General features: G+C 49.3%; 1 protein-coding gene across 1 annotated transcript in view; it reads left to right on the top strand.

Annotated features, from left to right (window-relative positions):
* The window catches only part of GALNT18 (polypeptide N-acetylgalactosaminyltransferase 18), a 182,882-nt gene extending 169,004 nt beyond the window's left edge, over positions 1–13,878 (top strand). The window contains exons 10-11 of the mRNA XM_066583549.1: positions 5,862–6,026; positions 13,391–13,878. Of these exons, the coding sequence (XP_066439646.1) occupies positions 5,862–6,026; positions 13,391–13,537 (312 nt within the window). The 3' untranslated portion in view covers positions 13,538–13,878. The remainder of the gene's footprint in view (positions 1–5,861; positions 6,027–13,390) is intronic.
* Positions 13,879–14,087: the final 209 nt, after the last annotated feature.

Raw genomic sequence — 14,087 nt, 5'->3', positions numbered from 1 at the left:
TTTAGGGCAGGTTTACACGGCGAGTACGACATCACCCTCGCAGCGCAATTTTCACACCCATTATTCCCTATAGAGGGAGAAACAAATCGCATTGTACTCGCACGAACGCGCAAGCGCAAAGCCATCGGAAGGAAGTAGGATCGGCTGCGATCCTCCCCTCGCAGCGCTGAGAGAGAAAAATCACACTTGAAAAGAACACATAACGTTAAGGGGTCGTTTATGCGTGCAAGTAACGCCCATATCGCGATTGGACGGAACTCGCACATAACAATCACCCGCCAGAATGTACTCTGAGCGTTCGTTCACACGGACGTGTTATCAGTCCATAATGCGAACAGCCTAAACCCCGTTGATTGGCATGTGTCACTGAAAGGGGTCGGAGGAGGATGTCAGGAATCGTTCTGACCAACAGGAGCTGCACAGTGAGGAGCAGCAGGATAGAACTCCGGAGCTCCAGCTAACGCGTCCGCACGCATAACTCGCCGTATAACGGCAGACGACCAGCTCCAGCGCCATTGTGTAAGAGAAACAGACACCTTTCTCTTCCTACAATTCCTCGCTGACTGATTCGCCGCTTGCATTCAGGCGCTTCTAATTTAGCATCATTAATTCTAGCGTCCCTTGTAACCTGTGCAGAGAGCGTACAGCACAGGGAAGGAGATCCATCTCCCCTTTGGTTTGTTAGGAGTCTCCCGCTTCCGTACGTACAGCGGCGGCGTGAAGGAATCTAAACAATAGTTGGAATATGAAGGTTGATGAACATTTAACCAGGAGCTGGAGCGCGACCCCGGCCCCCGCGGAGACCCCATTCACGGCCAGGAGCACGCAGGATGGAAGTAACTGAATAATTGCAGCATAATGAAGGTAGCCGCGGCGGCTCATTCTTATGGATTAGTCATACAGAGCTAAAAGTCAATCCGAGAACAATCAGGGATTTGACGCCTTTCAACCACAGTCATCAGGGGGTAAAATCCAACGCCGGTTCTGTATCGGAAACCTTCCTGCGACATTGTAAATCCACAGGAGTGACGCCGATCAGGTTCATACATCAGACTGACACTTTAATTGGAATTTGCCTACCCAAGGACGGCTTAAAATATCCTCACATAGTATCCACTGCAGAGGAGAGAAGCTCTGCTTCTTAAAGGGGAAGTGTTGTGTCACCTAGAAAAAAACAGTGCTGTAAAGTTGTTCTTCCTGATTAAAACAAGGCGTCTCCTGTGACTAGATGAACCCCCCTTCCAAAAATATTGTATGTTTCAGCAGCTCATTTGACATTAGTGGCGCTATTGCATTGGTTCCTATGGGAAATGTTCACCATTGGCGAAGTGGTGAAAAGCGGTACTGCGACAAGTGTTGTGAAAATACATCTGGTGTTTTGCTGCTGATCCGGCAGGGTCCTTCTTGTGGTATATTTATAAGGGGGGCTCCATTACTGATAGGGGTGTATTTACAATGGGGGCCGTGCCCATGTAGAAGTGAAGCTACTCCTGTAAATGGTTTCACATCATCGCCTATACATATTGGGATTTGTATGGCACAGACACCTATAGCAGATGATTCCCCCTCCCGCAGTTCTCTGAATCGGTGGGGGTCCCAGCAGTCAGAGCCCCAACGATCGGCAAGTTATCCCCATCCCGTGCCAACATGGCTCTATGCAGCTTTATGGCAGGAGTGCAGAATCTCTACCGACCGCAGTGGAAAGGGATGAAAACATTATGGAGCCGCAACGCTGTCTTATCCTGTGCACGTCTGTCCGCAGGGGCCACGCAGCTCACACACAGAGGCACCTTACAACTTTACAGCTGATGGAAATGCTGCAGATTTGCCATTCTCTGCCGTTGTGTTGCTGTAGCAACTCATCGGCCGTCCACAATTACAGGTCAAAGGGCCGATGATGTTAGAGGGAGCACCCTCCTTGTGTGACCCCTCAACATTGATGCAGCATGTAAGCGGTTAACATCCAGGATCGGTTTTCTCACCGATCCCCGCAGTTGTAGCACAGCCGACTCCCGCTGCAGATGGCACAGGCTCAGCTTCTGATCCCGCACCATCCATGGGATGTAAATGTATTCATGGGAACTACCTCCCACCCGGGACGTACATTTACATCCGGGGGTGGGAAGAGGTTAAAGCGACCTTCTGGTCCTGGGATAAAATCTAGCCGTGGTCCGGAGGAGGGGAAGTCATTACCTGGTGCCATCCTTTTCCTGCCTGTTCCTGGGACCCCACACTGTATGTCCATCAAGGCCGCCGCCATTCTTAGACTACTCCATGCATACTGATTTCTGGTGGTGCATGGATAGTCTATGACATCATTACCAGTGGCGTCTGACTACCGCTGTGCAGTGATGGGAGCCCCACGGCCATACTGGAGGAATGAAGAGCGGCCCCAGGAACAGGTGGATCCACGGCGGGAGCAAGAAAAGGATAACGGCATGTAACGCAGTCTCCCCCCCCCCCCCACCACCACCCTCCCCTCCCCCCCACCCCCTCCGTCTTTGGGACCGTTTTCTCCCAAGGAGGGATCTCTCCTCACAAGCCTCTTCCGCCTCCTTGGCTGATTTTCCATGCAGATTTTTGAATACACAACTTGTCACTTTGTCGCAGTTTTTCCTTCGCTGTTCGATTCCAATAGGGAAGTAAAAGCGCATTAAAGGGGTTTTCTGCGACATTTTTAACTTTTTGCTATTAATGACCCACAGGTCAACAGATAATTGGCAGAGACCATCACTCGGATCCCGCAGATCAGATGGTTCCACTATCGTTGGCACTATCTGCTTTTTCTCTATTGGCTATTGTGACTGCGGAACCGGGAATCAGCTGATCGAGGATCCAAGCGGCGGGTCCCCGTTGGTCATCAATAGCAAAAGTTAAGAATTAGAGATGAGCGAACGTACTCGGATAAGCACTACTCGTCCGAGTAATGTGCTTTATCCGAGTATCTCTCCGCTCGTCCTGAAAGATTCGGGACGCACTGCGGAGCGGGGAGCTGCAGGGGAGAGCGGGGAGGAACGGAGGGGAGATCTTTCTCTCCTTCTCTCCCGCCCGCTCTGCCCCGCTCCCCGCTGCGACTCACCTGTCAGCAGCGGAGCGCCCCGAATCTTTCAGGACGAGCGGAGAGATACTCGGATAAAGCACATTACTCGGACGAGTAGTGCTTATCCGAGTACGTTCGCTCATCTCTATTAAAAATGCCTTGGAATACCCCTTTAAATTCTGTCCCAGGACTGGAGAGATATATTACCTGCACTCAGTCTTCCCCTCCATGTCCCTGCGGCACCGCTTCTGGTCCCATTTTCAGGCAGCCAAGATAGCTGCTGCCATCTTCTGACTACTTTAACCCTTTCCAATCTTATTTTGGATTCAGGGTTTCCTAAAAGACTTTCTCTTTTTGCTGTTATACAACGGTGCCATCTGCTGGCTAAAGCCGGTGTGTGCGCACCAGAGAGCCTCCAACAGCAGAGTGTCTGGCAACAGACGGTAAGAATACCCTGTCTGACGTCTTCTGATATTGGAGCTGTACAAGCTTCAATCAGAATGTAGGAAGACGTCAGGCAGTGGATTGGAAAGGGTTAAGGGCTCTCACACACTTGTTTTTTTTTACCGTGAATGTCAATGGGACTTTCCAATGATAAATTGCAATGCACAAACTTGCGATGCGTTTTTTTGGTGCAATGCGTTAACCTTAGAAAGTCCCATTGGCATTCGCGTTTAAAAAAACGCGAGTGTGTGGGAGCCGTAACCCCAGCAGTGTACTCTGAGTTATTGACTACCAATGAATTATACCTTCTCTGTGATTGGCGAACGCTGCTCATGTGATCTGCGCTGCCGAGTCCAACGCTCCTGATTTGGCTGCACAACGCAAAAGGTTAAATGTGCGAAGCGCGACTTACAGCGTGAAAACCCTTCCAAGTAATGAGCACGCTGCAGCTTCCCTAATTCCTCTGCTCGCTCGGAGTTCTTGTGCGGATGGGCCACGGCTGGGCCGGCCTGGAGGGCCCCCGCTGTTCACAAGAACCTCGCTCAATAAATTCGGAGAGCTGTGCTAGAAAAATGTCGCTTTAATTGGGTCACACGGCTGAGATGCGAGGACATTCATCTCCAGGATCAGCTGGGCGCCGGGGAAGGTGCTGCACTAAGCAAGTCCCTGACCGAAATCACAGAGAATATGTAACGAGCCATCTAAGTGTCTGAGCATCAAAGTGTGCGTGGCTCCTTTAAGAACCTCCGACAGTGATGGAACGCCGTAATCAGACTCCATTTTTTGTACACATCACGGCTCGGCGCAGTTTTAATAACAACAATAACCAAACTTGTAGCAGGATCGTTAATATTCGCGATGCAGACTCTCCGCCGACTTCTGCCTAATGAGCCCTGCGAATCAAAGGTGACTGTTCGGAAATTGTATTCCATCGGTTCCAGTGTTGATGGGCCGGCGCTGCGTTACGTGGCGAGCCTGACATCCGCTACCGAATACATATGAGTAATGCAGGTGCTCAGCATCATTAGATCACTTACATCAGAGAAGATGTGAGCGGAAAACCGGAGAGCAGCATGATCTAGAACGTTCCGGGAGGCAGGAAAGAAAGTCCCCGACTCACAAGGGGTGGTATAATTGTATGCAAATGAAGCCTCATCATTACGTAATGAAATACTCAGCAACTCTCTCATCTTTGTGTCTCAATTTCTCAACGGTTTCAATATCTTTGCTTGCTGTCAGTGAATGGAAATAGTCTCCTTTACATCCAGGATCTAAAACTATAGGAGGCTTAAAAGGGAGAGCTCTATTGAAGACTGATCCTCGGGATAGGTCATCAATAGCTGATCGGCTGGGGTCTCGCAATACACAAGAGTTGGAGCAGATGCTGCTCCGACCTTGGTGTAGTGGCTGGCGCATGTAACTGCAGGCACAGATCCCATTGATTTGATTTTTAAAGGGTGTGTACCACAACTGCAAGTTATTTCCTATCCACAACATATCCACAGAATAGGGGACAACTTGCAGAGCGGTGGAGGTCTCACTGCTGAGACCCCTGCCGATCTCCAGAATGGGGCGCCCATGTCCCGCTCTGACTATCACTGCGGGGGTCGCTTCTCTGGTTGAGCATTCATGGTCAGCACTCCATTCATTTTAATGAGACTGAGAAGAACACCTGAATGGGTGCCGCTCAAGGATCTTGGCACTCCCACTGAGAGTGAAGGGGGTGCTAGTGCTCCATTCAGTCTCCTCCTCATTGCAGAGGCTGCAGTAAGACCACAGTGATGAGGATGAGGATGGGGGACACAGGACCCCCATTCTTAGGAGTGAGACCCCCACCGATCCGCAAGTTATCCCCTATCCTGTGGATATGCTGTAGATAAGAGATAACTTCCAATTGTGTACAACTTCCTTAATGAGACCCCAGCCTGCAGTTACAAGCGCCGGCCACTACACTGGGGTCGGAGTAGCGCCAGTCTGCTCCATCTGCTGTATATCACTACACTGACAGTGGGTGCCGGATTAGTGGATTGGCCGGGGCGCCGAGCCGATCAGCTATCGATCACCTATCCTGAGGTTATCATTGGTGTTTTCCTGGAAAGCCTCTTTAATACTAAGACTCCAATTGTATCCAATCACCTGGACTCCACACTGATACATTGTAACAAACTGTCAGGATGGGAGAGATTTGTGAGCTGGAGAAAGCCAGAGCGCACTTTCTCTGGATGCAAATGTGACTTGTCTGATTTACTAACAGCAAGCAGAGATATTGAAAATGATGAAGAATTGATCCAGAAAGCCTGTTAGAAAGTTGCAGAACGTTTCTAGTATTGGAACCGAAACGCTATAAAGCTGAGATCCTGTCTTCTCCCATCTGCAGACCGTTTACTACACGAGCTCCCAGCAGCTTCACGTTGGGGTCTTGAGCCCGACCATAGATGACGATGACAACCGCTGCTTGGTGGACGTGAACAGCCGGCCGCGACTGATCGAATGCAACTACGCCAAAGCCAAGAGGATGAAGCTTTACTGGCAATTTAATCAGGTAATCGTCCTCCGTATATTGCTGAGTCAGTACAGGATAATAGTGAGTGCAGCTCTGAAGTATCATACAGGATGTAACTCGGGGTCAGTACAGGATAAGTAATGTATGTACACAGTGACTCCACCAGCAGAATAGTGAGTGCAGCTCTGGGGTATAATACAGGATGTAACTCGGGGTCAGTACAGGATAAATAATGTATGTACACAGTGACTCCAGCAGCAGAATAGTGAGTACAGCTCTGGGGTATAATACAGGATGTAACTCGGGGTCAGTACAGGATAATAGTGAGTGCAGCTCTGAAGTATCATACAGGATGTAACTCGGGGTCAGTACAGGATAAGTAATGTATGTACACAGTGACTCCACCAGCAGAATAGTGACTGCAGCTCTGGGGTATAATACAGGATGTAACTCGGGGTCAGTACAGGATAATAGTGAGTGCAGCTCTGAAGTATCATACAGGATGTAACTCGGGGTCAGTACAGAATAAGTAATGTATGTACACAGTGACTACACCAGCAGAATACTGAGTGCAGCTCTGGAGTATAATACAGGATGTCACTCAGGATCAGTACAGGATAAGTAATGTATGTACAGAGTGACTCCACCAGCAGAATAGTGAGTGCAGCTCTGGGGTATAATACAGGATGTAACTCAGGATCCGTACAGGATAAGTAATGTATGTACACAGTGACTCCACCAGCAGAATAGTGAGTGCAGCTCTGGAGGATAATACAGGATGTCACTCAGGATCAGTACAGGATAAGTAATGTATGTACAGAGTGACTCCACCAGCAGAATAGTGAGTGCAGCTCTGGGGTATAATACAGGATGTAACTCAGGATCCGTACAGGATAAGTAATGTATGTACACAGTGACTCCACCAGCAGAATAGTGAGTGCAGCTCTGGAGGATAATACAGGATGTCACTCAGGATCAGTACAGGATAAGTAATGTATGTACACAGTGACCCCACAAGCAGAATAGTGAGTGCAGCTCTGGAGGATAATACAGGATGTAACTCAGGATCAGTACAGGATAAGTAATGTATGTACAGAGTGACTCCACCACCAGCAGAATAGTGAGTGCAGCTCTGGAGTATGATACAGGATAAGTAATGTATGTACCGTGACTTCCTATATTCTGTAGGCTGTATTAACCATCCATCAGCGCCGGTTGATCATCCGCTGGTTTCTCGCCGCTCTCTGAGTTTCACATTTTCTGCCTGATGACTGAATGTATTATCTGACCTCACAGATGCAATATCCTGATACCTGGGCTATTATTGAGCGGCGGCAGCGGCGGGCGCGCTCTGCGCCGGCGGTTTCAGGTCATCTCTCCGAATACTCTTCTATATTTCACAGCTTGTCACATGCAGGAAGCCATTTCCCGACTCCTGAAAATAGAAGCGGACAAATCTCCCCGCGACGCATCAGCCTGACTACTTGGCGGATTGTCGTCTGACTGGAGATATTGAAAGTGACAAATTGCCAGATCTGGGCTCATCTGGCGCTGCGGTCGGGCCGCGTGCTTGTGGGAGGTCAGCGCATCACAAGAAGCAGCTGAGGAGGACGAGCAGCAGAAAGAAACTGTGGCTTTTTTTTCCCTTTTCTTCTGACCGCGTTCGGGGAAGCGATCGGCTTTCAGCTGTGAAGCCACAAACCACTTGGCGCCTCGTTATCTGCTGTCATTTTCTACTTCGACTGAATGATTTTGCACTTAGAAGACGAGATTTCTAGATAGAAAATACGTATGAGCGGCGCGAGGGAATCAGCGGAAGGGGGAGGGGCCTTGTCAGATTTGGGGCTTTATGTTGTATACAATTACATCAACCCGTCAATTAAACGCGCTTATTATCTGCACTGAAGCTGCGCCGTCCCCGGCCAACAGGCAGGAGCGCGATAAACACTGCGGTGCACGGCAACATGGCAGATTATGGAATATATATATATATATAATCTCTCACACATCCCCTCTCGTTGGCCGATCCGCCGCGCTGTACGGGTTCTTAAAGGGCCAGCCCAGACTTATGGCATAAGGAAAATATTAACACTTTTGTAATTTAACTTTTTCTTTCAACTACTTGCCATTTTCAAGATCACTGCTTGTTGTCAACAACCTTGGTTACACCCAAAAGCTGAAAACCTGCTGACACAGCTGAGGGGTTGATATAATGTATCCAGTAGAGCTAACCTAAGCCGCCTGGACTCCGCCCTGATATGTTACCTGCGCTGATACATTGTAACAAAGCAGCAGGACAGAGATTTGTGGCCCTGCTGGGTTCATGTAGCTACATATTGCCGACACTGAGGTTAATTTCACACTGGCGAGTGCGATACCGTGAGACTTGGCCTGACATCGCGCTCGCCAGCGTGGGATGTTCCTGTGAATGCCAGGCATTTTTTTTTTTTTTTTGTTAAAAACACCACCTATCACTTCAGGGAAGTAGCGACAGCAGTCACCCTCCGTGCCCGCTGTCCACCAAATACCATAGATGTGTGGAGGGATTTGCCCCCATTCCTGGAGGAGCTTCAGATAGTGATGGGGGGGATGGATACGGCGTTCTATTTCGTCCCAAAGATGCTCGATGGGATTGAGGTCCGGTCTTTGGGCCAATGAAGTCTGCAGACGTTCTGCTCCCCCACACTGCGTGCCGTATGACATGGTGATCGTCATGTTGGTGGAGACACGGAGCTGTACCAGAATATTAGGGGAGGTGATGCCACATTGTCCGGATGTCTCTGTACCCATTGGTGTTGGGGATGAACTTCACTATAACCAATGGCCGTAGTCCTTCCCAGCAGAACCCCCATCCCCCAAATACACCACCATTGCAGAACCTCCTCCAAACTTCGCTATTGGGACGATGCATCACGTAGAAACCGCTCTCCAGACAACCGCCACACCCAAGTATGGTCATCCGATCGGAAGATGGTGTCCTGTGATTCAGCAGTCCACAACACTTGCTTCCACTCACTTACAGTCCGTCGCTCCGAGCCCCATCGCCGGCGCCGCTGTGCATTCACTGCTGTGATGTTGTTTGCAGCCGCTTGTCCATGGTAACCCTTCACATGCCGTTCCCTACGGAGGGTTCTGGTACTAACGGATGTTCCAATCACCTGTGAGACCACCTGAGCGAGGGCAGACTATGTATGTGATGTCTTCACAGCTCCTACAGGGTTTTGTTATCCACGTTCTGACAGTTTACAAGGTCTCCCTGAACGTGGCGGCACCGCACACACCAGATGGCTTCCAATAACATGGCCAACAGGGGAAGGTCCCGAAGCTGTAATATCCGTACTGATTGGTTAATGACCTCTCCCCACCAGACCCCGCTGTCAGCTCTACACCTGGTGATATCCCCCCCCACCAGACCCCGCTGTCGGCTCTACACTTGGTGACATCCCCCCCCCCCCACCAGACACTGTTGTCGGCTCTACATCTGGTGACATGCCCCCACCAGACCCCGCTGTCAGCTCTACACCTGGTGACATCCCCCCCACCAGACCCCGCTGTCGGCTCTACACCTGGTGACATCCCCCCACCAGACCCCGCAGTCGGCTCTACACCTGGTGACATCCCCCCACCAGACCCCGTTGTCAGCTCTACATCTGGTGACATCCCCCCCCCACCAGACCCCGTTGTCAGCTCTACATCTGGTGACATCCCCCCCCCACCAGACCCCGTTGTCAGCTCTACATCTGCTGACATCCCCCCACCAGACCCCATTGTCTGTGCCACACCTGGTGACCTCTGGTATTCCTGTACTGATCTCCTGTGTGATCCTCTCCTTTATACCTAATGCTCACACATCACCGGACCGCACAGGACTGCTGGGGGGCCAATACTTCTGTCAGCATAGTGTATTTGGAGATCTTTTGGTGCAGCACAGGAGACGCTCCGCTAAGAGTGGCAGTTGTAGGTACTGCAGTAGCTGCCCCATTACAGAACACGGGAGGTGCAGAGAGTAAACCTGCCGACTTCTGGTTCCAACCAAGCTGGCAGGCATTAGAGCTTCCCGGCCCCCTCAGGTTTGCCTGCAGCGGCAGATCTGGCTTCTTCTGCAGTCATGAAGCAATGAGGAGGAGGATAACGAGGCAGGCGGGCATGAGCCCGGGCCGACGGGTGACAACCCTCGGGGAGCTGTGATGGCGGCTCTATTGGTTGTCAATCAGCTTGCGTTGCGGCTGTGAAGCGATGATGGGATAATGAGGATTTCGGCTTCGTAAGAAGTTCTCTATTAAGAATCCATTGACCTTTCTTGCCTTAATTAAAGTCCGGTCAGCGGCGCCGGCGGCGGATGTTCTGAGCTCATTACGGACGCGAATCTGCTCTTATTATGAAAGGTGCGCGGCCGTCAGATATTACATTCAGGAATAGACCTGCTGTATCTTATTAACCCCTTAGTGACGCGGCTGCTGTGGTTCTAAGGACCGGAGTTTCAGCTCCACTTTTCCATATCTAGAACTTTATTGTTCTGCTGACGCAGTCGGACGAGGGCTCGTTTTTTTGGCGCCGCGCCCACGTTTTCGTTGGCATCATTTTTGGGTACATATAATGTGTTGGAAAACATTTTTCGAAGGCAGAGAGAAAAAACATCAACTCCGCCGTTGTTTTTGCGTTCCACAATGTTAAACATGCAGCACAAATGCCGTTTTCTTTTTCCTGCGCTTTGGTAAATTCCACCACTTTTTAGGAAGGGGGAGGGGGTTGGTTTTGCAGCGTTCACCATTCAGTAAAAGTAACCTAACTTTATAAATTTCGTATCGCAGTAATTGCGCCAATCCAGATAGTTTTTCTTTAAAGATCTCTTTTTATGAAATAAACCCGCCGCGTTCTGCGGGCCGCCCGCCATCCATACTTTCCCGCCATCAGAGTTTTGCGAGGGCTGCTTCCTTGTGGGAAGGGTTCTGGTTTGGGTTGGCAGCATTCGGAGGGCCGTCAGGAGGAGACGGGTTACAAAACTACAGAGTGATCTAATCTGCAGGCGGGACGCGGGTTCTGAAGCGGTCGCCATGCGGGTTTCGCTACGGATTTTCCGCTCCGTGTATTCGAACCCCAATAAGAAGGAAGGAAACGTTGTTGCAGATTGGCGCGATGAAATGTTTATCTACTAGCATCAGCCTCCTCGACCGGACGAGGTGCGAGCCGCTGCGTCACACGGGACCCGCGGTCATGCCTTATCAGTCGCTGCATTTCTCTGCAGAGTTTTGCGCTCACAGATTTGTTGTTTTAATTCGAAGCTTCGCAGGACGTCCGAGCGCGTTATACAGCGAGAATCGTGAATAATAGATGCGGGAGCGCATGGAAACTTCTGGATGTTGGCAGTAGGACACTTTGTAGAGGGGCATGTGCGTTAACCCTTTATAGCGGCGCTTGTGGGTCGCTGATAATTGCCATTTGTCTGTCACCAGCGTTATACCCAGCGGCGCCGCCTCATTAATTATCTGCAGCTGCAGGGAGGAATAATCCGCTGTGACATAATATGTAATCTGCAGTCTGTATATACTGTATATACCAGGGTCATGCTGATTATTTGGGGCCCATTCCCAAGCATTACAGAAAATATGCGTGTCCCCTTTAATTATAAACTAACTCGAATATATAATATTATAAGGTCGTATCTACAGTGACCCCAGAGTGATCGATCCCAACAACAGCGGGCTGGGTTATCTTCCACTGGACCGAATGGGGGCCCAACATGAAATGCAGTCCTGCATACTGTTATATTCAATGGGGATGTAGATGGTGAGGACAGTAATCAGTAGAGGCCTTGGGGACATCGTCTGTCAGCTGAATAGTGAGTGCAGCTCTGAGGTATAATATCGGGTGTAACTCAGGAGCAGTACAGGATAAGTAATGTATGTACACAGTGACTCCACCAGCAGAATAGCGAGTGCAGCTCTGGGGTATAATACAGGATGTAACTCAGGATCAGTACAGGATAAGTAATGTATGTACACAGTGACTCCAGCAGCAGAATAGTGAGTGCAGCTCTGGAGTATAATACAGGATGTAACTCAGGATCAGTACAGGATAAGTAATGTATGTACACAGTGACTCCACCAGCAGAATAGTGAGTGCAGCTCTGGAGTATAATACAGGATGTAACTCAGGATCAGTACAGGATAAGTAATGTATATACACAGTGACTCCACCAGCAGAATAGCGAGTGCAGCTCTGGGGTATAATACAGGATGTAACTCAGGAGCAGTACAGGATAAGTAATGTATGTACACAGTGACTCCACCAGCAGAATAGTGAGTGCAGCTCTGGAGTATAATACAGGATATTTAATGTATGTACACAGTAACTCCACCTATCCTCTATCATCCTGCTCTCTCCTAGTGGCTGTTAGTCCTGGCATTCTATACATGAGCCGGGAAGCCCAAGTTACGCATTACTATATGATGAGCAGTGCTATAAGTCCGGGGTGCCGCAGTGCGTTGAAGTCTTTAAGTGTTTGCTGTCAGTAGTGCTGCATTCTTTGGGGCCTCTTAGACCAGAATTGTTTTTCTTGATACTTTATATGTTCTCAATATGTTGTCCCAGTTACATATGCAAATCGTCAAAGTAATTGAGCCCAGTGGTGAGATCAGAAATCATATATTCTGTCTTACAGTGCCCCAAGAGAGAGTGGGGTGGGGGAGACTTTAGCTGCTCTAATCCGCATATTAAGAGATTCTCTTACATTTCCAGATTCCATATCTATACTCGGCACCAATGTAATCAACAACCCTTCACACATCGTGATACCTCTGTTCATGTAGAGGTCTTTGTTCATGATCAGAATGCCAGGACTGCAGTGAAGACTGACACAGGCAGAGTAGGGAAGCAATAGCTTGGAGGGGCAATGGTGGTTTGTGTTCACAGAACAAGGCAACAATCTGAGCTTCCTGCATCTCTTCTATTGTTTCCAGGCAGTACTATACAATAGACAGTTAACTTGTGCAGCTCCTCAATGATGGAAACCATTACAGACTAGAATGTATCTTATAGTCAAAGAAGGGTCCCCTTCTTCTACCTCTTATGTTCATGTCTATCCCATTTGTGGGAAGCCGGTCCGGGCTCTTAGTCACCCTACCTGTCTATAAAAGATTGTACTATCCTCAGAAAGTTGTGGAGGTTGCTCCTGGGCGGGGCCTTGTAATGGATACCACCCACGAGGAAGAGAAATGGAGACATCTAGACCTGGAGCCCCCTTCTCCACTGGCCACATCGCAGCTGCACTGGTTTTCTTTACAGAACAGTTCTTATGACAGTGTATCCATGAGTCTGGGCCCCTGGGAACCCACATTTCTTATTGCCTACTTCTAATGTGTTAAGCCATGTTAACCCAATTGTGCCCATTTTGTTTCCTGCAGGGAGGATCAATACAGAACAAGAAATCGAAACGCTGCCTGGAACTGCAGGAAAACAGTGACAATGAGTTTGGGTATCAGCTGGTACTCCAGAAGTGCAGCGGACAGAAGTGGAGCATAACAAACTTTCACAAGAACATCTCAACTTAATGCAACTGAATCCTGTAATACGGGCCCTGTCCAACAGGGGGCGCTTCACAGCGACGCTCAGCACAGGTTCTCCTCACACTACTTGATTCCTTTGCTACCGTGTAGCAAACGATAGAACTTTGCCTGCTGTTTGGTTGTTTCTTTTGTTTTTTTATGGGGTGAGTTTGTGGATCGGGTCACGGGACGTAGACTTTTTATTTAGGAATATTTTTAAAGGTTTTTAGGAAGCTGCTGAAAATGGTGGAGGGAACGGCAGAGAAGGCGGAACATTTTACATCCAGGTGTAAATACGCAACAAATTCTAAATATTTATAATGGACAATAAATTTTATGGATACAAAGGTCCCTCCCTGTGTGTTTTATTACAAGGAGAGGGAAGGTTGTGATTGGATACGGAGTGTAGCGGGTGGGGGGTTGTGATTGGATACTGAGTGTAGCGGGTGGGGGGTTGTGATTGGATACTGAGTGTAGCGGGTGGGGGGTTGTGATTGGATACGGAGTGTAGCGGGTGGGGGGTTGTGATTGGATACGGAGTGTAGCGGGTGGGGGG

The sequence above is a fragment of the Eleutherodactylus coqui genome, chromosome 11 (assembly GCF_035609145.1).
Source record: "Eleutherodactylus coqui strain aEleCoq1 chromosome 11, aEleCoq1.hap1, whole genome shotgun sequence".
Lineage (NCBI taxonomy): Eukaryota > Metazoa > Chordata > Amphibia > Anura > Eleutherodactylidae > Eleutherodactylus > Eleutherodactylus coqui.
This window is presented reverse-complemented; position numbering and strand designations above follow the sequence as displayed.